At 49.5% G+C, this 18,294-nt stretch overlaps 1 protein-coding gene across 1 annotated transcript in view; it reads right to left on the reverse strand.

Annotated features, from left to right (window-relative positions):
- Window positions 1–4,857: 4,857 nt before the first annotated feature.
- Window positions 4,858–18,294, reverse strand: part of BTBD16 (BTB domain containing 16) — a gene marked incomplete at its 3' end in the record, with an annotated part of 44,809 nt that continues 31,372 nt past the window's right edge. Inside the window, exons 10-15 of the mRNA XM_082854170.1 lie at window positions 11,506–11,597; window positions 10,554–10,636; window positions 8,825–8,902; window positions 7,594–7,692; window positions 6,024–6,212; window positions 4,858–4,926 (exon numbers count right to left, since the gene is read on the reverse strand). Coding sequence (XP_082710296.1) covers window positions 4,858–4,926; window positions 6,024–6,212; window positions 7,594–7,692; window positions 8,825–8,902; window positions 10,554–10,636; window positions 11,506–11,597 — 610 coding nt within the window. The remainder of the gene's footprint in view (window positions 4,927–6,023; window positions 6,213–7,593; window positions 7,693–8,824; window positions 8,903–10,553; window positions 10,637–11,505; window positions 11,598–18,294) is intronic.

The following is an 18,294-nucleotide window of genomic DNA, read 5'->3' on the forward strand; positions in this document are numbered from 1 at the left end:
GGTGAAGATTCAGTCCAAGAGTCCTGGACCTGGACATGAGCCTGTTCTCAGCTGTTGCAGCTTCACCTGTACCATTTCCCAGCAACCCTCCACCTGCAAGGACACTGCTCATCCTCCATGGCCCATTTACCTGCCACCTCCTCGGTGAGACCACCCTTGCCCTGTCCCAACGCCCCCAGCGGAATCAAATGTGATTTCCCATGTGACGGCACCCTGCCCAGCACGGCCCAGCATGCCCAGATGCTCCGCACACAGTTCTGTCGGGCATGTAGTAGGTGTTCAATAAATACTTGAATTGAGCACCTTAAAACTTTTCCCCTCGGGACTTCCCTGGTGGCGCAGCGGTTAAGAATCCGCCTGCCAATGCCGGGGACACGGGTTCGAGCCCTGGTCTGGGAAGATCCCACATGCCGCGGAGCAACTAAGCCCGTGCACCACAACTACTGAGCCCGTGCACCTAGAGCCCGTTAGCTGCAACAACTGAGCCCACGAGCCTAGAGCCCGTGCTCCGCAAAGAGAGAAGCCACCGCAATGAGAAGCCTGCGCACCGCAGTGAAGAGTAGCCCCTGCTCGCCACAACTAGAGAAAGCTCGCGCACAGTAACAAAAACCCAATGCAGCCAAATAAATAAATAAATAAGTAAACTTTTCCCCTCTTCTCAGTGGCCTGTGGAGGGAAATGGAAACAGGTGAGCCCTGTGGCCAGGCCCGTGGTGGCCCCGGCTCTGCCACTCTGAGGAACCTGGATGTACAACTTCCTCATTCTCTGAAGCTCAGCTGCCACTCTTTTTAAAAATTTAATTACTTACTTAATTAATTAATTATTTTTGGCTGCGTTGGGTCTTTGTTGCTGTGCGCAGGCTTTCTCTAGTTGCGGCGAGCGGGGGCTACTCTTCGTTGTGGTGCTCGGGCTTCTCATTGCGGTGGCTTCTCTTGTTGTGGAGCACGGGCTCCAGGCGCGTGGGCTTCCTTCGTTGTGGCACATGGGCTCAGTAGTTGTGGCTCACAGGCTTAGTTGCTCTGCGGCATGTGGGATCTTCCTGGACCAGGGCTTGAACCCATGTCCTCTGCATTGGCTGGCGGATTCTTAACCACTGCACCAGCAGGGAAGCCCTCAGCTGCCACTCTTACTGACGTGGAAAATACACCTACATCACGGGGAGGGGGGGCAGTTGGGAGGATTCAGTGAGAGGGTGGGCGTCAAGTGTAACATCTTTAAACCAGAACTGTCACTCCAGCTCCCTGGGCCTGATTCCCCGCTCTTACAGTGAGGAGGTAGAAATGACATCATCTCCTGTCCCTGACGCCCCGAGTCCTTCTGCCTCAGGTGCCTCCATTCTCTGGCCCTTGAGGCAGGGGACGCAGCCCGGCCCGTCAGGCCCTTACTCCATCCTTTCTGGGGTTGCCTTTCTCCTACATCCCTGCCTTTTGGACCCTCACAGTGTGACTGGTCACCTTAGGGAGGCCTTTTTGGAATTGCTGTTCCGCGAGGTTTTCCCAATCCTGCAGACTCCGGGAGCTTGACATTGCATATTCCAAATAGCTGAGCCAGGACAGTGGTTTCCCATAGAAAGTGGACAGTCATTCATGTTTCAGCAGCGCTTCCAAACAGCCTCTTCTCTCTTGGACATCTACGGACTTGCTTTTCAGAAGTTTTCCATTCTTATCCTCCCCATTATCCCCCAGGACCCTGGTGAAATGCCACAAGGCTGCTCTTTCTCCAGAGCCAGTGAGTCGAGCCGCACCCCGACATCTGCCCAGGGGCTGCTTACCGAGGGGCTGTTACACAAGTCGTGGCCGCAGGGATCATAGCCCCGAGGGAGGCCGAGGGGCTGCCTTATCCCCTTTTTATAGACAAGGAAGCACAGTTCACAGAGGGGAAATGACAAGTGACTTTTCCGACTTAGCGCCATTAGTTTGGAGGCAAGGCAAATTCATCACCGCCTTCTTCTCCCAAGGCTGTGCTTCTCTGTTAAAGAAATCATCTATCTGGAGAGAGAAAAAAAAATCAGCTTCTAAGGAAAAACACATTGCATAATCCCATTTTGAATGGGAAGAAAACTCCAAGTGCATCTAAAGGTAATTCGGGAAGGTCACCTGCCAAACTTCTGAATGATGGGAGTCCCACTGGATTTTATTGTCTTCTTTGAATTTTCTCATTTTTCTTCAACAAGCTTGTTATTATATAGAAGTAACATTTCGTGTTATAAAAGGGGAAACGATCCTTATTTGAAAACAAACTACTGCTCCCTACGAAGACGTGGATGAATCTCTTAAACGTGATGTTGAACCAAAGGATGCAGGCATGGAAGAGAACAGGCTGCACGACTCTCTTCATTCAATATTCAAACTAAATGGCCGTTGTAACGAATGTGATAGTCAGATAGCGTTTACCTTCGAGGAACAGTGACTGGGAGGAAGTACAAGGAGGGGGGGGGGCATCTGGGGTGGTGATCGTGCACTTTCTGGTTTTGATCTGGGCGCTGGAATATGGGGGTGTTCATCTGTGGTAATTCATCAACCTATGTCACAAATTTTTGGCATTGATTTTGATTTTTTTAAGATAGTCCACTGAAATACTATTAATCTGAATGACGGTGTATTTTGACACAAGGAGAGTGTCTCACTTGCCTTGCCCTGACCCGGCCCTGCAGGGGTGGGAGGAATAATCGAGGCTGTTTTCCAACAGCCTATGCACTGGGTCACACCTGCCAACCCCTCAGAACCCTTTATATCAGGGACTTGTCTGGAAAGCCTAAAATACTCCAGGGATTTCAAACAGAATAAATATAATAGAGAACAGATCACACAGATGAAGGAAGACCTGAGAAGGCAAACAACGGGAGAATGAGGCACCCAGAGACCGGCAGGAAGTCTTCACCGGCCTGGAGCTGCAGGGGTACACAGATGAGGAGGCGTCACCAGAACAGAAGCAGAAGCAGAAGCTGGGCCATCTGATGGATCTGGAACCACGACAGGAGGTTGCCAGGTAGGAGCTGGGACAGCAGAGCAGAGCTGGAGCCATAGGGGGGAGACAGCCACTGCTGGAAAATGCCCTCTGCAGCCGAGAGGGTGAGAAGTCCCCTGGGTTCCCTCAGTCTCTTATTCTCCAAGCTCCCATCACCATTTCCTGTTGGCTGGGCCTGGCCAGATGCAAGCTAGGGAACAGAACTTGCAGGATGGGGGCTAGGACAGACCCAACTCCCAGTTCGTTTGTCCAATTCTTCCACTGGTTCCCCTTCTCACCTTCCCACCAGCCTTCCTCTCTGCCAGCTCACTCTGCCCAGGGCATCAGTCCTCTGCTGGGAAGGCGGCTCCCTTAGCCCATGTCTGATTCTACGGTGATCATCAGACTAAATTTACCCACATTGTTGTCTATACGGCATCAGCTGATGCTCCATCACTTTCCCAAAGACACCGGTTAACAGGCTGTGGTGGACACACCCTAAATCATCACACACCTTGTATAATCCTCTCCCCTTGAGTGTGGGTAGAACACATGACTTACTTCTAGCCCCGAGAACATGGCCAAGGTGATGTTATGTCACTCCCAAGACTACCTTGCGGTACGCACGGCTCTGTCTTAGCAGTCGACAGTGAGAGAGACTCTCCTGCTGGCCTTGAAGGACAAACAGCCATGCTCTGAAATGTCTGTAGAGAGCACCATGTGGCAGGGAAGTACAGGGGCCTGTAGAACCTGGGTGGTCTTCTCTCGACAGCCGGTAAGCAGTCAGGCCCTCAGTCATACAGCTGCAAGGAAATGAATCTGCCAGCAACCTCATGAGCTTGGACGTGGGTTCTCCCCACTTGTGTCTTCAGATGAGAACACAGCCAGCTGCCACTGGATTGTAGACTTGACCCTGGGCAGGGGACCCAGCAAGGCTGCTTGGACTCCTGACCCACAACAACTGTGAAATAAGTATGTGTTGTTTAAGCCACTAAACTTTTGGTACTCTGCTACACTGCAACAGAAAACTAATCCACAAGGTGGGAAAAAAGACTCTCTTGCCTTGCTTTTTCCAAAACCTAAAGTTCCATTCAAAAAGGTGGGACAGTAAATAAGTCATGCCGTACCTTATAACTGTTTACTTCCCTTCCTACCTCTTGTTCTGGCTGAGCCAAAACTGCCAGGGACAATGGCAAGGTGTGTTGTTCTGTGTGGCAAGCAGAGATGTATCACAAAAAGGGGAAGCTTGGCGCTTCCAGTTGGAGTATGTTGTTACTGTTGATGCCCCCATAGGAGTGCTTCTGAGAGTGCATCAAGTTACGGCTGGACTCAGGGAGCTTTGGGGTCAATGATGGCAATGGACTCATGGCTCTGATACTTTCCATCCTCCAACGATATAAATGGGAGTGCTATGGTCTGAATGTGTCTCCCCAGACTTCATATGTTGAATTCTAACCCCCAAAGGTAATGTCATTAGGAGGTGGGGCCTTTGGGAGGTGATTAGGTCATGAGGGAAAGGCAGGGCCTTCGTAAAATGGATTAGTGCCCTTATTAAAAGAGGCCCCAGGGAGCTCCCTGCCCCCTCCGCCATGTGAGGACACAGCGAGAAGAAGCCGTCTATGAACCAGAAAGCAGGTTCTCATCAGACACCACGTGGAATCTGCTGGCACCTTGATCTTGGACTTCCAGCCTCCAGAACTGTGAGTAACAAATTTCTGTTGTTTATAAGCGCCCAGTCTGTGGTGTTTTGTTATAGCAGCCCAACAGACCAAGACAGTGGGCCAAAGTTCTGAGACCATTACTAACTCGGAGAGTCAGCTGAATATTTGAGCAGTCCCTTTCACGTCGTTTTATTTCCTTTTACATGGACCAGTGGAAGAAAAAAAATCCCATAGATTCTTCTGAAAACCGTTAAGATAATGAGAAGATGAATGAAAAACTTGCATAGATTGGGATGCCCACAGTTTGGATTTTCAAGGCCTAAAAGACGAAACAAAACAAAGCAAACGGGACTTTCAGGATAAACGCAATCATCCTCTAGAAGGGGAAAGAGGAAGGCCTAGCAATTGTATAAGATGCTGCTTCTCAACTCTGGATGTCCATTAAGAATCATGTAGGGAAGGTTTTTAAAATAAACCTTAAAAAAATTAAATACAACTTAAATACAATGAAGTGCCCCAATCTTAAGGATACAGCTTGATGGATTTTCACAAGTAAGCACTCCTGTGTGACCACCACCCTGATCATGATAAAGAACATTTCAGGTACCTCTGAAATCTCCTTCCCATCCCCTCCTGGTCAATATCGCAGCCTCCCCCACTCCCACCTCCACAAGGAAATTGCTATTCTGATTTCTAACACCATAGAGAATAACTAGAGGAGCTTTAAAAAATACTGATGCCTGGGTCCCACCACGGAATATCTGGTCTTATCTGGGTGGCTCTCGGGCCTGGGGAGTTTGCAAAGGGCCAGGTGATTCTGATGTGCAGACAGGACTGAGAATTACTCACTGGTTTAAGGTCAAGTCCCATTTCCTGCAGGGCAGCGAGGGCTTAAATTCACAGACCAAAGAGCTCCTCCCAGCACTGCAGACAGGCTCTCTAGCAATTTCTGGATTGCAGCCGTCAGGAGCCAAGCCAGGTACTGAATCTACCGGGATGCTGCGGTGGCCCACTGAGGCAGATGACCTCAGTTCTCCTTGGACGAGCCAGGGGCGGGTGGGCTGGGCCATGGATTTTGGTGGAAGGTGATGTCCCGGCAAGAAAGGTGGTGTTGGCAGCAAATACGCTCCACCAGACATTCCACCTCTCCCTAAAAGTCCCCTTCGATGTTTATAAAATGATTTGGGTGTGACCCAAATCAGGCAGTCTGGTTTGGCTTATCGTTTTCAGTATGCCCAGATTTCATCCTACAAGGTTTTTCTTTAGCATTATTTGGGGCTGTGAAAATCCTTAAGAAACTGAGCAAACTTCCCCCCGTAGATCGCTGGAGCTACAAAGTCAGTGATCCCCAAAAATGTGTGGAGGAGAGAACGAGCAAAAGAGCAATCAGAGAGAAAAGAAAAGATAAGCACTCACGTGGCTTTTGCAGGACGACTTGACCAACCCAAACTTTTGCTTGATCTGGTTCGTCGTGAACTCTTGCCACTTGCCGTCCACCAGGGTCTGGGCTCTGATCTCGTACATCACCAAGCGCTCTGCTCTCAGGCTGATGGGGCTGTGCTCATAGACGGAGGAGGCAAATTCCAAGTTGGTGTGCCTTATTCTCTGCAAGGAGGGTGACCCACCTTAGGTGGAACTGAAACCAGGGTGACCCGGAGTTGGCGAAACGTGGTCCCTGCCACATCGGCCCTCCTGTCTGATGTGTACAGGGCGGGAGGGTTTCCTCATGGCCCCATTTCCTACATGCAGCTGCTGCTGAATCAGTTGGCATTTGAACCCTCACCATGAGCAAACCACTGGCCAACGGACTGGGGTTTGGCCAACTCAGGAAAGCACCATGAAGTCAATCTATATTGAACGGGAAGGTCTTCACATCGCTTTGCCAAAGTTTAAAAAACCAACATAGTATTCATATGAGCACTTCGACTCCTGTTGTTACATAATTCATCTCTTCCATCCAGTAAAATCCATTATGTAGGGAAACGCGTGAGTCACTGAAGGCCAAGGACTGGCCTAAAGAAGAGATGTGACTCGCTCAAGGACACATAAAGAGGTAGTGGCCAAGCTGGACGAAACCCCAGGTTTCCCATTCATGCATTCATTCATTTATCCACTCATAATACAAACATACCGCCCCTACGTTCCTCTTCTGTGATTGGCAGTGGTAATAAAAAGATACGGTGATATTAAAGATATGGTTTCTCAAGGAGCTTAAAGTTTTGGAGACTTACAATGAAACCCTAAGTGGAAGGTAGGCGTCCACCATCATAGCTGTCACCATCATCATCAGGGCCCTGTTCCAAGCCCTTTGCACAAGTTAACACATTTAATACTCACAGCAACCTAGGAAGGTAGGTCTTATTACCTTGTCCAACTTAAAGGTCAGAAAGTGGACACAGGGAGGCTCCTGGGATCACCAAGATCAAACGGCTCACCAGGTGGTTTGAATTCAGACTCTACTCTGAAACCCAGCTCTCCTGCCTCTCCTGAAAGTCCAGCAGGAGCATGGAGGTGAAGGCATCCACCCTCCTGACTCTTCCAGCGTCCTGTTCACAGCCTCCGCTTTGCCCCCCTAGAGAACACCATTCCCTCTGCCTTTACGGGCATGTGCGTTACCTCCACAGAAGAATGGCCATCTGTGAAGCATCCCCCAGCATGTACAAACTGAAAATGAATTGAGCCCCACACGTGGCTCCAGAGGACTATCATTTGACCTTGGCCTTACAGCAGAGGCCATACAAACACGAAGACACTCCGTTTTGAGATCCTCGTCTATTGAATGGGTTAAGAGCAGCCTCACAACGTGGCTGCAAAAGTCAAATGACATCACGACCATGAGGAGGATCAGCACGAGGCTTACAACACACTTTACAAATGAATTCGTGACTCATGTCTAATCAATTATTATTAATTCCATATGAATTGATTCTGAATCTAAGAGGCTGTTTCAGAGACATAGCTCTCCTGTGCTCTCTGTCCTTCTTACCTGCATATGAAAACTATATGAAGTAGTATCATGTTTGATTCCCTTTATCTCAAAGAAGAATCCATACATGGCAATCACTTTTGAATGTGTAGTATACTCCTAAATGGGGAAAGACAAGCAACAAAGTGACAGGGGTAAAAACCTTCAGTAGTCAAAGGCAAGAAAACAAGACAACAAGACCGATTCTAGTTACAACTACTAAAATGACTAATTTGTGATTTAAAACATAACAGCAATGTTAGCCTGGGAACAAAAGAAGAGACAAACTGTAGCGACTTTACAAATCCTGATAGGTTGGCACTCAGTGGCAATACTATTTGCTCTGCATGCCCCCCTTAGTGGGGAGAAGAATGAGTTAGGCATATTCTTAGATGACCCGTGGTCTGCAGACCTTTGAAACAAAGCATTTTGCTCCAATCTGATGGGCCTAAGAGACCCGCCATGCCCACGGTATTGCAGGGTGTCCCGGCCACTGTGGTCTGCAATCTGTCCACTTGGGCAGGTCCCTGCAAGCACAGCCCATCCAGGCCTGACCCAGAGGGGAGTCTCTGATGATAGACTCAGGGCCCCAAACCCGTAAAACATGAATTCTTTTGAGATCACTACTGGGGTGGCTTTAGTGATGTTGGAGGATCGCAGCCATTGCTTGGAGAATTGTACCTATCGAGGGAGCCCAAGACAGAGGGCAGCCACCAGCCGCTCAGGCTCCCCTGGTGACTGAGCGCCCAGAGGCTTTGCAGCCGAGCTCCCTAACTCACTGCCGCTTTGATTCTGGGCTCCATCTAAAGAGCTGCTCAGAACAGTCGCCCTTGCAACCTTAACCACGGGCTCAGAGTGGAATCTCTTCTTGGGCAGTTGGCAGCTCACCATGTTTGTGGGGAGGAGGATGACCAACTCATCCCAGTTTGCCCAGGCCTTTCCTGGTTTTAGAACAGAAAGGTCCTGCATCCCCAGGAAACACCTCCAACCCTGGAAAGCTGAGACATTTGGGTACCCTCATGGGAATCGTAGATGTGCCCATCAAGTGACTGAATGGCCTGTCCCAGGGCCCCGTCTGTGCATTTTCCCTTCTAAGGGGGTGGCAAGTGTGCAGGAGAGACCCCTATGATTCCCTCTTCTGCCCCGGCCTTCCTACCAGAGGGTGGAAGTGAGCACGGCCATTGTACAAAGGTCTCTCACCAAGCACGGGAAGGGATGTTTCTTCCCCTGGCTCAGGCCCAGTGGTCAGTACCTGGTTAAAGAGCAGCCCGAATCTCACCCCCTGGGTGGTAAGATCTTTCGCGTGGGCCATGTCGCCCCCATTCTCCAGCTGAAAGGAAAACACACGCCACTTACCAGCAGCCCGACCCCCCAACATCACCTCCACTACATTGATCCCTACAACCCCCACTGTGCTCGAAAGAGTTCTGTCTCTGGAGCCTATGCTCACCCATGAATCCAGTCCACAGTATTTACTGAAGACCTACTAGCCAGGTACCATGCTCAATGCTCTCAGAAGATGCAAAGATGAGAACCAGAAAAATGCCCCAGCATTTTTTTCTTACTTGAGAAATGAAATGTGTACATCAGGAGCCCGATTACAAGGCAGAGAATATTCATGGCTGTCAAGTCAAGAGCAAGTACGGCCCCATAGGGCAGGCTCCACGTGAGGGTGGGGGCCTGGAGGGAGCAAATTTCAGGAGGATGACATTGGTGGCGGGGGGCAAAAGGAAGGAGGTGGGCAAGGCCAGAGGGACATGAAAAGGGAGGTGGGGGACTTCCTGAGGTGTCCAGCCCCAGCCCCGAGACTGTCCCCTCTCTCTCTGTTGCCCCTCCCACCCTCTGCTCTGTTAGAACACAATTTTGAGTTATGTCCCAGAGAAGCACAGTTCCACGGAGCGGTTATCTACTGCGTACGGGGCACCGAGCCCTGTGGTTTGCACATTACAATAGGTATTTGTTGAGCTGAATTTAATTTCAACCAGTGACTCATAAATCTTCAGAATTCAAACACTGCCCCACTTCATCTCTGAAAATGCATGATTGGAAACACATAAGAAGCACAACCGTTTGCACAGACAATTCACAAAGGGGGGAATGCCACGTGGACAAATATTCATATTTACTAGTAATAAAGGGAATGCATATCCAAAAATGAGACGCCATTGTTCACTTCACAATTGACACAAGTGATCTGAAAGGAAAATGCTCTATGTTGCTGAGCTTGTTCAAAGAAAGGCACCTCGTTTATCACTGGGGAAGGAGTAATTTGGTTCAAATTTTGCTAATATGTATCAAGAACAAAAGTGCACATTCCTTTTGGGGCCAGTATTTTCTACTCTTCAGATTCTCCTATAAGAAAATAATTCTAAGTATAGTAAAATAAACCATTACGTGCAAATGCATTCACCATGCAGCCTACTTATAATAGAGAGCAGTTAGAAACACCACGACTTTTCTACAATAAAGGAAAGGCCAAGTAGCACTGTTTGTAGCATATCCTCTTGGTGGAAGAGTTTGCAGCCAGTAAAAATGGTGATAAGAAACACATTTCATTGAGTGTATTTTTTTAAAAAAGACCTGAAGGCAATAAAATGCAATAAGATGTTTGCGATGGTTGTTTGGGGAGTGATGGGTCTGAGACTATGTGTCTTCTTTCTTTCAGTTTCTCTGAATTTTGAAAAATTTCAATAATAAGCACCTGACATTTGTATCTGTGAGGGGACTCTGTTTGCAGGGCCGTGTGGCCAATCGTCCCCGACTCTCCGGGTCAACAGGACAGATGTTCTAAACACCTGGGCTCCAAGGCGGGGCCTCCTCTCTCCTCCCCTCCAGGCTTGGCTCTTCCCACTTCCCCTGGGGAAGGATCCAGATACTTCCCCACTTCAGAGGCCCAGAGGTTCCAAATGCAAAACACATCTCCAGAAAAAGCAAAGGCAATAAATTTCGATAACTGTTTCCGCGCTGAGCTGGCGACTCACCGCGAGGTAATGGTTGGCTATAACCCTGACGAGCCAGGATTCAGGGAAGAAGTTAATGTGCCTTAGCTCCTCCAGATCCTTGCCTGGAAGAAGCACAAAGGGGACATTCTTACGGATTTATTCATAAGAGAACTGCAAAAACCTCATTTACGGAGGGACAAAGGAGGAAGTTGGGAGCTGAGGACTGGCGGGCATTCCCGGGCCCCAGGAATCGTTAGATGTGTGGAACCCAAGTGAGACGTCCCATGGCCCTTTCCCCCAAAGGGTCCACAGCCCCCGGCCACAATCCTGCCCAAGGAGGGAGGGTTGAGATCTGATAAACAGTGTCTTTGGAGTGTCTAGAAGCAATTTGGACAAACTCTCTGGGCTCCATCAACCATTTGTGGGTTTTGGAGCTACTCATTCTATCTGGATAACTGGAAATGGCTTTGAAAAAGTTCTCAAATATCTTTTCAGATGCAAAGCTCTCACTGGTGGCCACCTGGGCTGCCCCAAACACACTCCCCAAGAGTTCCCTCTCTTTCCTAGTCACAGCTGCCTTGTTCTGGGCTCAGAGCACGAGGAAACTCAAGCCTGGAGCACAGACCCACAGTTTTCTCCCAGACTGCTGAGTACGCGAGCGACCCAGAGGGGACGCCACTCTAGGAGGCAGGGCGTGTGGTTAGATGGCGACACGCAGCCCTGGGCGCTGAGTGCACTTTCACCATCGGTAAGCCCCTTCCATTCATCATCATGTTTTACAGGAGCTCTGATTATCCCCATTTTACAGACAAGGAAACTGAGACCGGGCAGCCAACTGACTTTCCTGAAGTCACACGCCTTGGAAATGACAAAGCCAGATCTCAGCTGATTCCTTTGGAAACGTCTGGTGGGGCTTCCTCAGGAGTGGCTGAGGGGTGTGGCAGGTCCCCAACAGCCTCCCCTGGATGCGCTCCCACGGGCTGGGGCTTACCTTTGGCGATGCCGTGCAGACGCAGGCAAAGGAAGAGCGGCATCCAGTTCTGTCCCACATCCCGGTCCAGAAAGCAACACTTCTTGGGGAAGCTTAGCAGAGGTGCAAAGAGGAATAAAAGGCCTTCAGAACCCTCCTTTCTGGAATTGGCCGGGGCTCGTGAAAGTCATGTCAGAGACCAGCAGTTTCACCAGCCAGGGGTAGATGGAGCCTGGTTCTCTCTGGATGGGTGGGGAGTGTGGAAGCAGAGGGGGGCTGCCCCCCGAGATTGTAATGAGACAAAGGGTTATCTTCCCCTTGCATCTACCGCATAGTAGGTGCCCGACAAATACTCATTAAATGATGATGGGAACGCATAACTGTACAGAGGATTTCAGGATACGTTTTCTCACTGAGTCTCACAAACCTCTCAAGGGGCAGACAGGACAAGTACCATCGGCTCCATTTTACAGATGGAAAAACAACGGCTCAGCCAGGACTTGAACCCAGGGTTTCTGATTCCCCCTCTACACATGCTGCCCTTTGAGTAAGTGGCCAGTGTAGGCACTTCCAAAGCACTTTCTGGTAGAATCAAGAAGAAAGAAAGGTCGGATGAGTGCGTAACTCGTTTTAGCAGCTGGTTCCAGGATCAGTTCTGGACAGTGTTAATACTAAACTCTGGTTAATTTCCACACGTGGCTGAGGTCAGGGCTGGGTTGAAATCACATTCCCCTTGAGAAGACATGTACACACAGGCACACATCCAGTCTTGTTTTGAAACAACTTGCATAAAATGGTCACTTTTGACAAATGGGGACGACAGGGGATAACTTTTCCAGTGACTTTGGAAACACAAAGTCATTCCCTCAAGTCAGATCCTGTATGAGACCGGCCAAAGGCACTTTTAGAATATTTTTCCATGAATCAAGAGTGATGTCCAAATCACACCCTGTCCCAGCCAGACTGAACACTCCATTGGCCCCGTGTCCCGCCTCTGCTGGGGGTGCCCACCAACCTGCCTGGGGGCCATTCGTTTCCACAAGATCTGGGAATTCCTGAGACGCTCCAACTCTTCCTCGTGGCACCGGTCCCAGGAGAGAAGTTTAAGGATTCTGAGGCGTTGTGAGGGGGGAGGGGCGCGAAGACAAATGAGCGAATTCAGAGTCGATGATTATTAGAATCCACTGGGGAGCTGCCTCTGGGGGTGGACGGACCAGGCGTAAATAAAGGAGGGCCGATACTTCCAGGAGTGCAGGGCTATTGACCCTGGATCCAGCCCTCCATTACCCAGGGCAGGTGGAGCTGGGCTAGTGTGGGCCGTGCCGGTGCCCTGAGAAACACGGATCTCTTAGCTGGACAAATAACGCTCGCTTGACTCCTTTCCCAGACGTGAATGCCTCCTCCTTCCCTGCCTCTCTCTCACCATTTAACGGAAGAATCGGCTAGGTGGCATCATGGCGGGCGCCGGCGTCAAGGAAGAAAGAAGGGGCTGAGCTGACGCAGAACCCCCAGCCCAGCTGCATGCTCTGGGGAACGAGCCCGGACCCTCGGCAAGGGCTCCCACAGCCCGGAGTGGCCCCTGAGGAGACAGAACTTGCTGGAGCTGCAGGTTAATACAATTTCAGCCCAGGAGGGAAAGGACCATCTAGAGGACAGATTTCCCCTCCAGCTCAGAAGCCCCCAGGCGCCAACTCCACAGCTTTGTGGGAAGGATGCTGGGAGAGTAGGAGGGACCCAAGGCCCCCGAGTCTCCCTATGAGAGGCACTCAGCCAGATGACCGTCAGCCAGGACCTCTCCAGACAGACATTCTCCCCGAGAAGATTCTGAATGAGCTTTGCTGAGACAGGTGATTGGACTTTATGACCCCTTTGGACCACAGGAAGTGGCACTGATGATGGCTGATTTGGACAGGTCACAAGTCAGCTCATGCATCGCCCAACCATGCTTGGGGTCCCTGAGCTTGGGCCCTGGAGTCAGACAGACCAGGTTCCAGTCCTGGGCCAGCTGGCCGTCAGCCGTGTGACCCAGCCTCCCCAAGCTTCCTTTTCTGTCCGGGGGCACAACAGCCACACGTGCTTCCCTGGGTAGTCGGGAGAAGTAAAGGTGACAGAGCTTCTGATATGTCGGGCACAGCTGCTGGTCCTAGTGGTACTCCAGGCTTCATGATTGCCACCGTTGTCCCCTCACCCCAAGGAAAGTGACCTGAACTTGAGCCGGTCAAGTGCATGGCCGTGTTCTTGCTGGCGTTATCACTGCCACCCTCTAACTCGCCGGAGCCATGGGCCACCTCAAAGGAAGTAAACGGTGGCCTCAGCCGCTGATTTTCTAAAATCCCAAAGCATCTGAGCAGTGTGGTCCAGCGCCTTGAACCAATGGGCGTAACCCTGCCCCTGGAGCCGGGCGGGTGGATGGCTGCAGAGCTGGGACGCTGCCCGGGCCTCCAGAGAACAGCCCACGTGTTTCCATCTAACCCGGCTCAACTCCGCTGCTGGGTCGTGGCATCTGGATTCTCTGGGCCAAGGATGAGCACGCTCACCTGATGTAACATAAAGTGAGGGAAGCTGGCTGCTGCGTCGGGACCTCTTTGCATGGCTGTTTGGTGGAAACAAAGGCTGGCATGGCTTCCCCGGGCGCTGAGCTCTGTCTCTGCAAAGACTTTGGGTTTAGCACTGACTATTATGGGACAAGCTTCCGGTCATGGTGTCTGCCTCCTAAAGTTCATGGGAAACCCTTGGGGCATGACCCCCTTAGGGAGGACAGTTCATAGGTCCTTGATACTGAAAGATACACCCAGGTCGGCTCTGGGTTCTGCTTGCAAGACCCTGGGGACAAATCCTCCCTTCTGACCTCCTGAAAGGCAGTGCCAGGAACAAGTCTCTGTCAGACTGGCACAGGTTGGCATTTTAGAGCTGCCATCAGCCACGACCTTCTTGCCTCCTCCAGCCTGTCATCGGTCAGAGTCATTTACCCTTTCAGACGCAGAGACCCATCAGCCCAGCACTTCAAATTTTTGCCTTTTAAATGCATACTCTAGAATTCTGACATGTGCCACAGCACAGATGAACCTTGAAGACATTGTGCTAAGTGAATTAAGCCAGACACAAAAGGACAAATACTGTACGATTCCACTTACGTGAGGTTCCTAGAAGAGTCAAATTCACAGAGGTGGAGGTAGAGTGGTGGTTGCCGGGGCGGCGGGGACGGGCAGAGGGGAAAGGGGACTCATTGTTTAGTTTGCGTGGAGTTTCAGTTTAGGAAGATGAACAAGTTCTGGACATGGATGATGGTGACTGTTGCACAACAGCGTGAATGTACTTAAAGCCCCTGAGCTGTCCACATAAAAATGGTTAAAATGGTCATTTTTATGTTATGTATATTTTACCGCAATAAAAAAATTAGAGTTAAAAATTACTTAGTTTCTATGAAAAATATCTGAAAGAATAGTTTATATTTTAAAGTGAAGTTTGAAAAAAATTACACACTTGGGGGAAGGGAACAAGGCTTTTTTCAAAAGGTAACTCGGTGTGGAAGACCTGGACGCCTTCTGAAACCCAAGAAGCAGGAAATGGTCCTCTTGGCTCCTGACACCAAAGTGTGGTAAGGAAACAACAATTCTGAATGTCGCTGCCACCACCATCACCTAGCGAATGTCACTGCCATTCAGGACGTCCTGCCAAGGGCTGTGCCGGGCCTTTTCTTTGAGTCAGAACGAACATACATCAGACCCGACGAGGGGGTATTGTTAACCTCTGCAGCCAGTAAATGGCAGTAGTGGGACTCAGACTCAGGGCCGCTACCTGCTAACACACACCTCATTTACTGAATATGTTGTTTGTCTCTGCTTCCTAGATTGTAAACTCTGTGAAGATGGAGATCTTTGTCTGTTCTGTCTACTCTTGTATTCACAGCACCCTTTGCAGTGCCTGGTTCTCAGGCAAGTCAGCCTGCAATAATGTTAAGTGAATTAATTGGATGAATGAGCTGGTCCCTGCCAACTCACCAGGCTCAATCCTACCATCCCATCCCTCTGCTCAACCATACTTCACCTTCTAGGAATGCAGTTCCAGCCCAGTGCATGTGTGGGCACGCATACACACACACACACACCACACACACACACATGCACAGACCAGGCTATTCTATGCCAATTTTCCTATGCTCACAGGGTCCTGTCTGTTGTTACCACGATTATTTGTCAGGCCAAGTCCTCTGGGTCATTTGTCGAGACCCAGTCAATGTCATCTTGACTATGAAGATGAAGATGGTCCTGACCTTTGCCCAAAGGCAGAACTGCGTCTAGAAACTCTGTGTAACGATGATGCTACCTGCCCTCTGCAAGAGCCTCCCGCAACCAGACGCTTATATTCCTTGTGTTCCTCCAAAGTCTCCACTCTCACCACTGAAGAAGACGTCTTGGGGCCACCCAGTTTGGGTGAAAGGCCAAGAAGCCACACATGAGGGAAGTGCAGAAGTAGTAAGGAATTGGGACCTTGAAGAGAGGGAGATTCAGCTTCCAGGGAGCCAAGCTAAGGCGGATAAGAGCACTGCTGGTCAGAGACACAGAAGAAATGAAAACGGCAACGAACACAAAAGAAATATATCAACCTCCCTGCACAGGGCTTGGTGGAGAGATTCTGACAGAGAACAACTGAACCACCCTCATGTCCATGACTCATGGACTACTTCAAAATGAATGTTCTGGTAAAGAGATCAGAGTTGTCACACCAGGGGTGCCCAGTTTCATGATGACTCCGTGGTTATATCTGCAAATGCCATCCATTAATCACAAGAGACACATGGCTGTGTGCCCGCCCTGGCACACAGCATCACAGTTCATTTCCTTCAGACACCTGTGGGCTGCGATGCTCGGAGTGCAGGGCATGGCTGGGCCGCTCTCCTCGGAGGCTCCCCTCCTTTTATATATGGGAAGGTGGTGCTGGGTTTGTCGGGGTGGTGCTCACCCACACAGCCGGCACATGCTCTCGTTCTCTCTCCAAGAAGCTCAGAGAAGGAATCTGACCAGTGCACAGGTGAGATCCAGGAAGGCTTCCTGGAGGAGTCTTTGGCCAGCTCCATAAAAGCTGGGTCAGATTTGGACAGGGCATAGGAGGGAGGAGACTCTGCTGCAGAGGTCAGGGAAATCTAATATTTGGGATGGTGTGGAAATTGGATTCACTGACTGCTTTCAATGACCTCCTTCTGGTGAGGTTGCCGGAATCCACCCTTGCAGTGTCTGAAAGGGACCCATTTAGGGATTAACAAATCAACTAAGGACTAGAACTACAGGTCCGTTCATGACTTGCCCTTAACTCGAAGTCCTCAAAGTAAAAGGATGTGTCTGATGATCTAGGAGCCCCAGGTCCACCCAGCTCCACCACCAATTTGCAAAAGGCGCCCTTGTAAGCCCCTTACCATCCCTGCATGGATTTTACAGACACACTGTTGAGTGAAAAAAATCCAGACCTTTAAAAGTCTACGCTATAAGATTCTATTTAAAATTCAGAAACAGCCAAGACATCGCCATAGTAAAAGAAGCCAGGATACCCGTTCACCATGGTGTGCGAGAGGTAGTGACCGAAATAAGGCACATTAGGGGGCTGGTCAGGTTCTGTTTTTTGGTCTGGGTGCTGGTTATACAGGTGTGTGCACTTTGTGGAAATTCATTGAGCTGTTCACTTAAGGTTTGTGCACTTTGCTGTATGTATTTTATATTTTGATGAAAAATGTACTTAAAAAAAAATGTGCCGGAACTTCCCTGGTGGTCCAGTGGGTAAGACTCCGCCTTCCAATGCAGGGGGTGCAGGTTCGATCCCTGGTCGGGGAGCTAAGATCCCACATGCCTCGGGGCCAAAAAAACAAAACATAAAAAACAAGCAATATTGTACCAAATTCAATAAAGACTTTTAAATGGTCCACATAAAAAAAAAACTTTACAAAAAAGTAGAAAATTTGCCTGTCTCTGGCTCTTCTCCAATTGATGAATTTTTACAGCCCCCCTGGACTTCTCAGACTGCTAAGTGGAACAAAATGATGACTTCCTCTGTGGACGAATGAAGGCAATGGTTTTGCTTACAGTTTTTGTTTTTCTTACAAGGAAATGTTAAATTAAATTCTGGACAGCCTATTTGTATTTCTAAATTAACCACTGCCAGGAAAACAGCTCTGTGTGTGTGTGTGTGTGTGTGTGTGTGTGTGTGTGTGTGTGTGTATACACACATGCATGTTCCCTTTCTATATTGATGTATTTAGACAACAATGAAAATAAGCTTTGAAGATGTTCTTAAACATGGAGCTAGGCAGAGAAACTGCCCCTTTCACTGTCCATCGGTGCCCCTGGCATAGAGCACATGTTCAATAACTATTTGTTGAATGAATGAAAAAAAATCAATGAATAAAAGAATACAGATGAGTAGAAAAGGCTTGGACCTATGTCTTTATTTGCAGGTACAGCGGTGCTGAAGGAGTTAACTATTCAAATACCTTCCCTCCTAGCTCAAGACGTTGCTAAGACAGCTGAGAAAAGGAGTATTTGATCTATTTCACTCAACTGCTGCTCTAAACCCTCCTTTCTGGCTACTGGGCCAGCCAAGGCCACACCCAGAGTTGCAGCTCTGCCTCATTCCTGGTCGGTCTAACATTCGGGCAGCTTGTCCCGCTGCTGCCACATTATGAAAGCACAATCCCATTTTGGAGGTCCCCATATTGTGACGGTCCACTCTGACCTCTGCTCCCCCACCTGGGAGATACCTTATAAACCACTCTGTCATTTCAATTATTTCATCAACAGATGAAACTTTAAAAATTGGGCC

The sequence above is a fragment of the Leucopleurus acutus genome, assembly GCF_964270905.1.
Source record: "Leucopleurus acutus genome assembly, chromosome: 14".
In the NCBI taxonomy this organism is placed as follows: domain Eukaryota; kingdom Metazoa; phylum Chordata; class Mammalia; order Artiodactyla; family Delphinidae; genus Leucopleurus; species Leucopleurus acutus.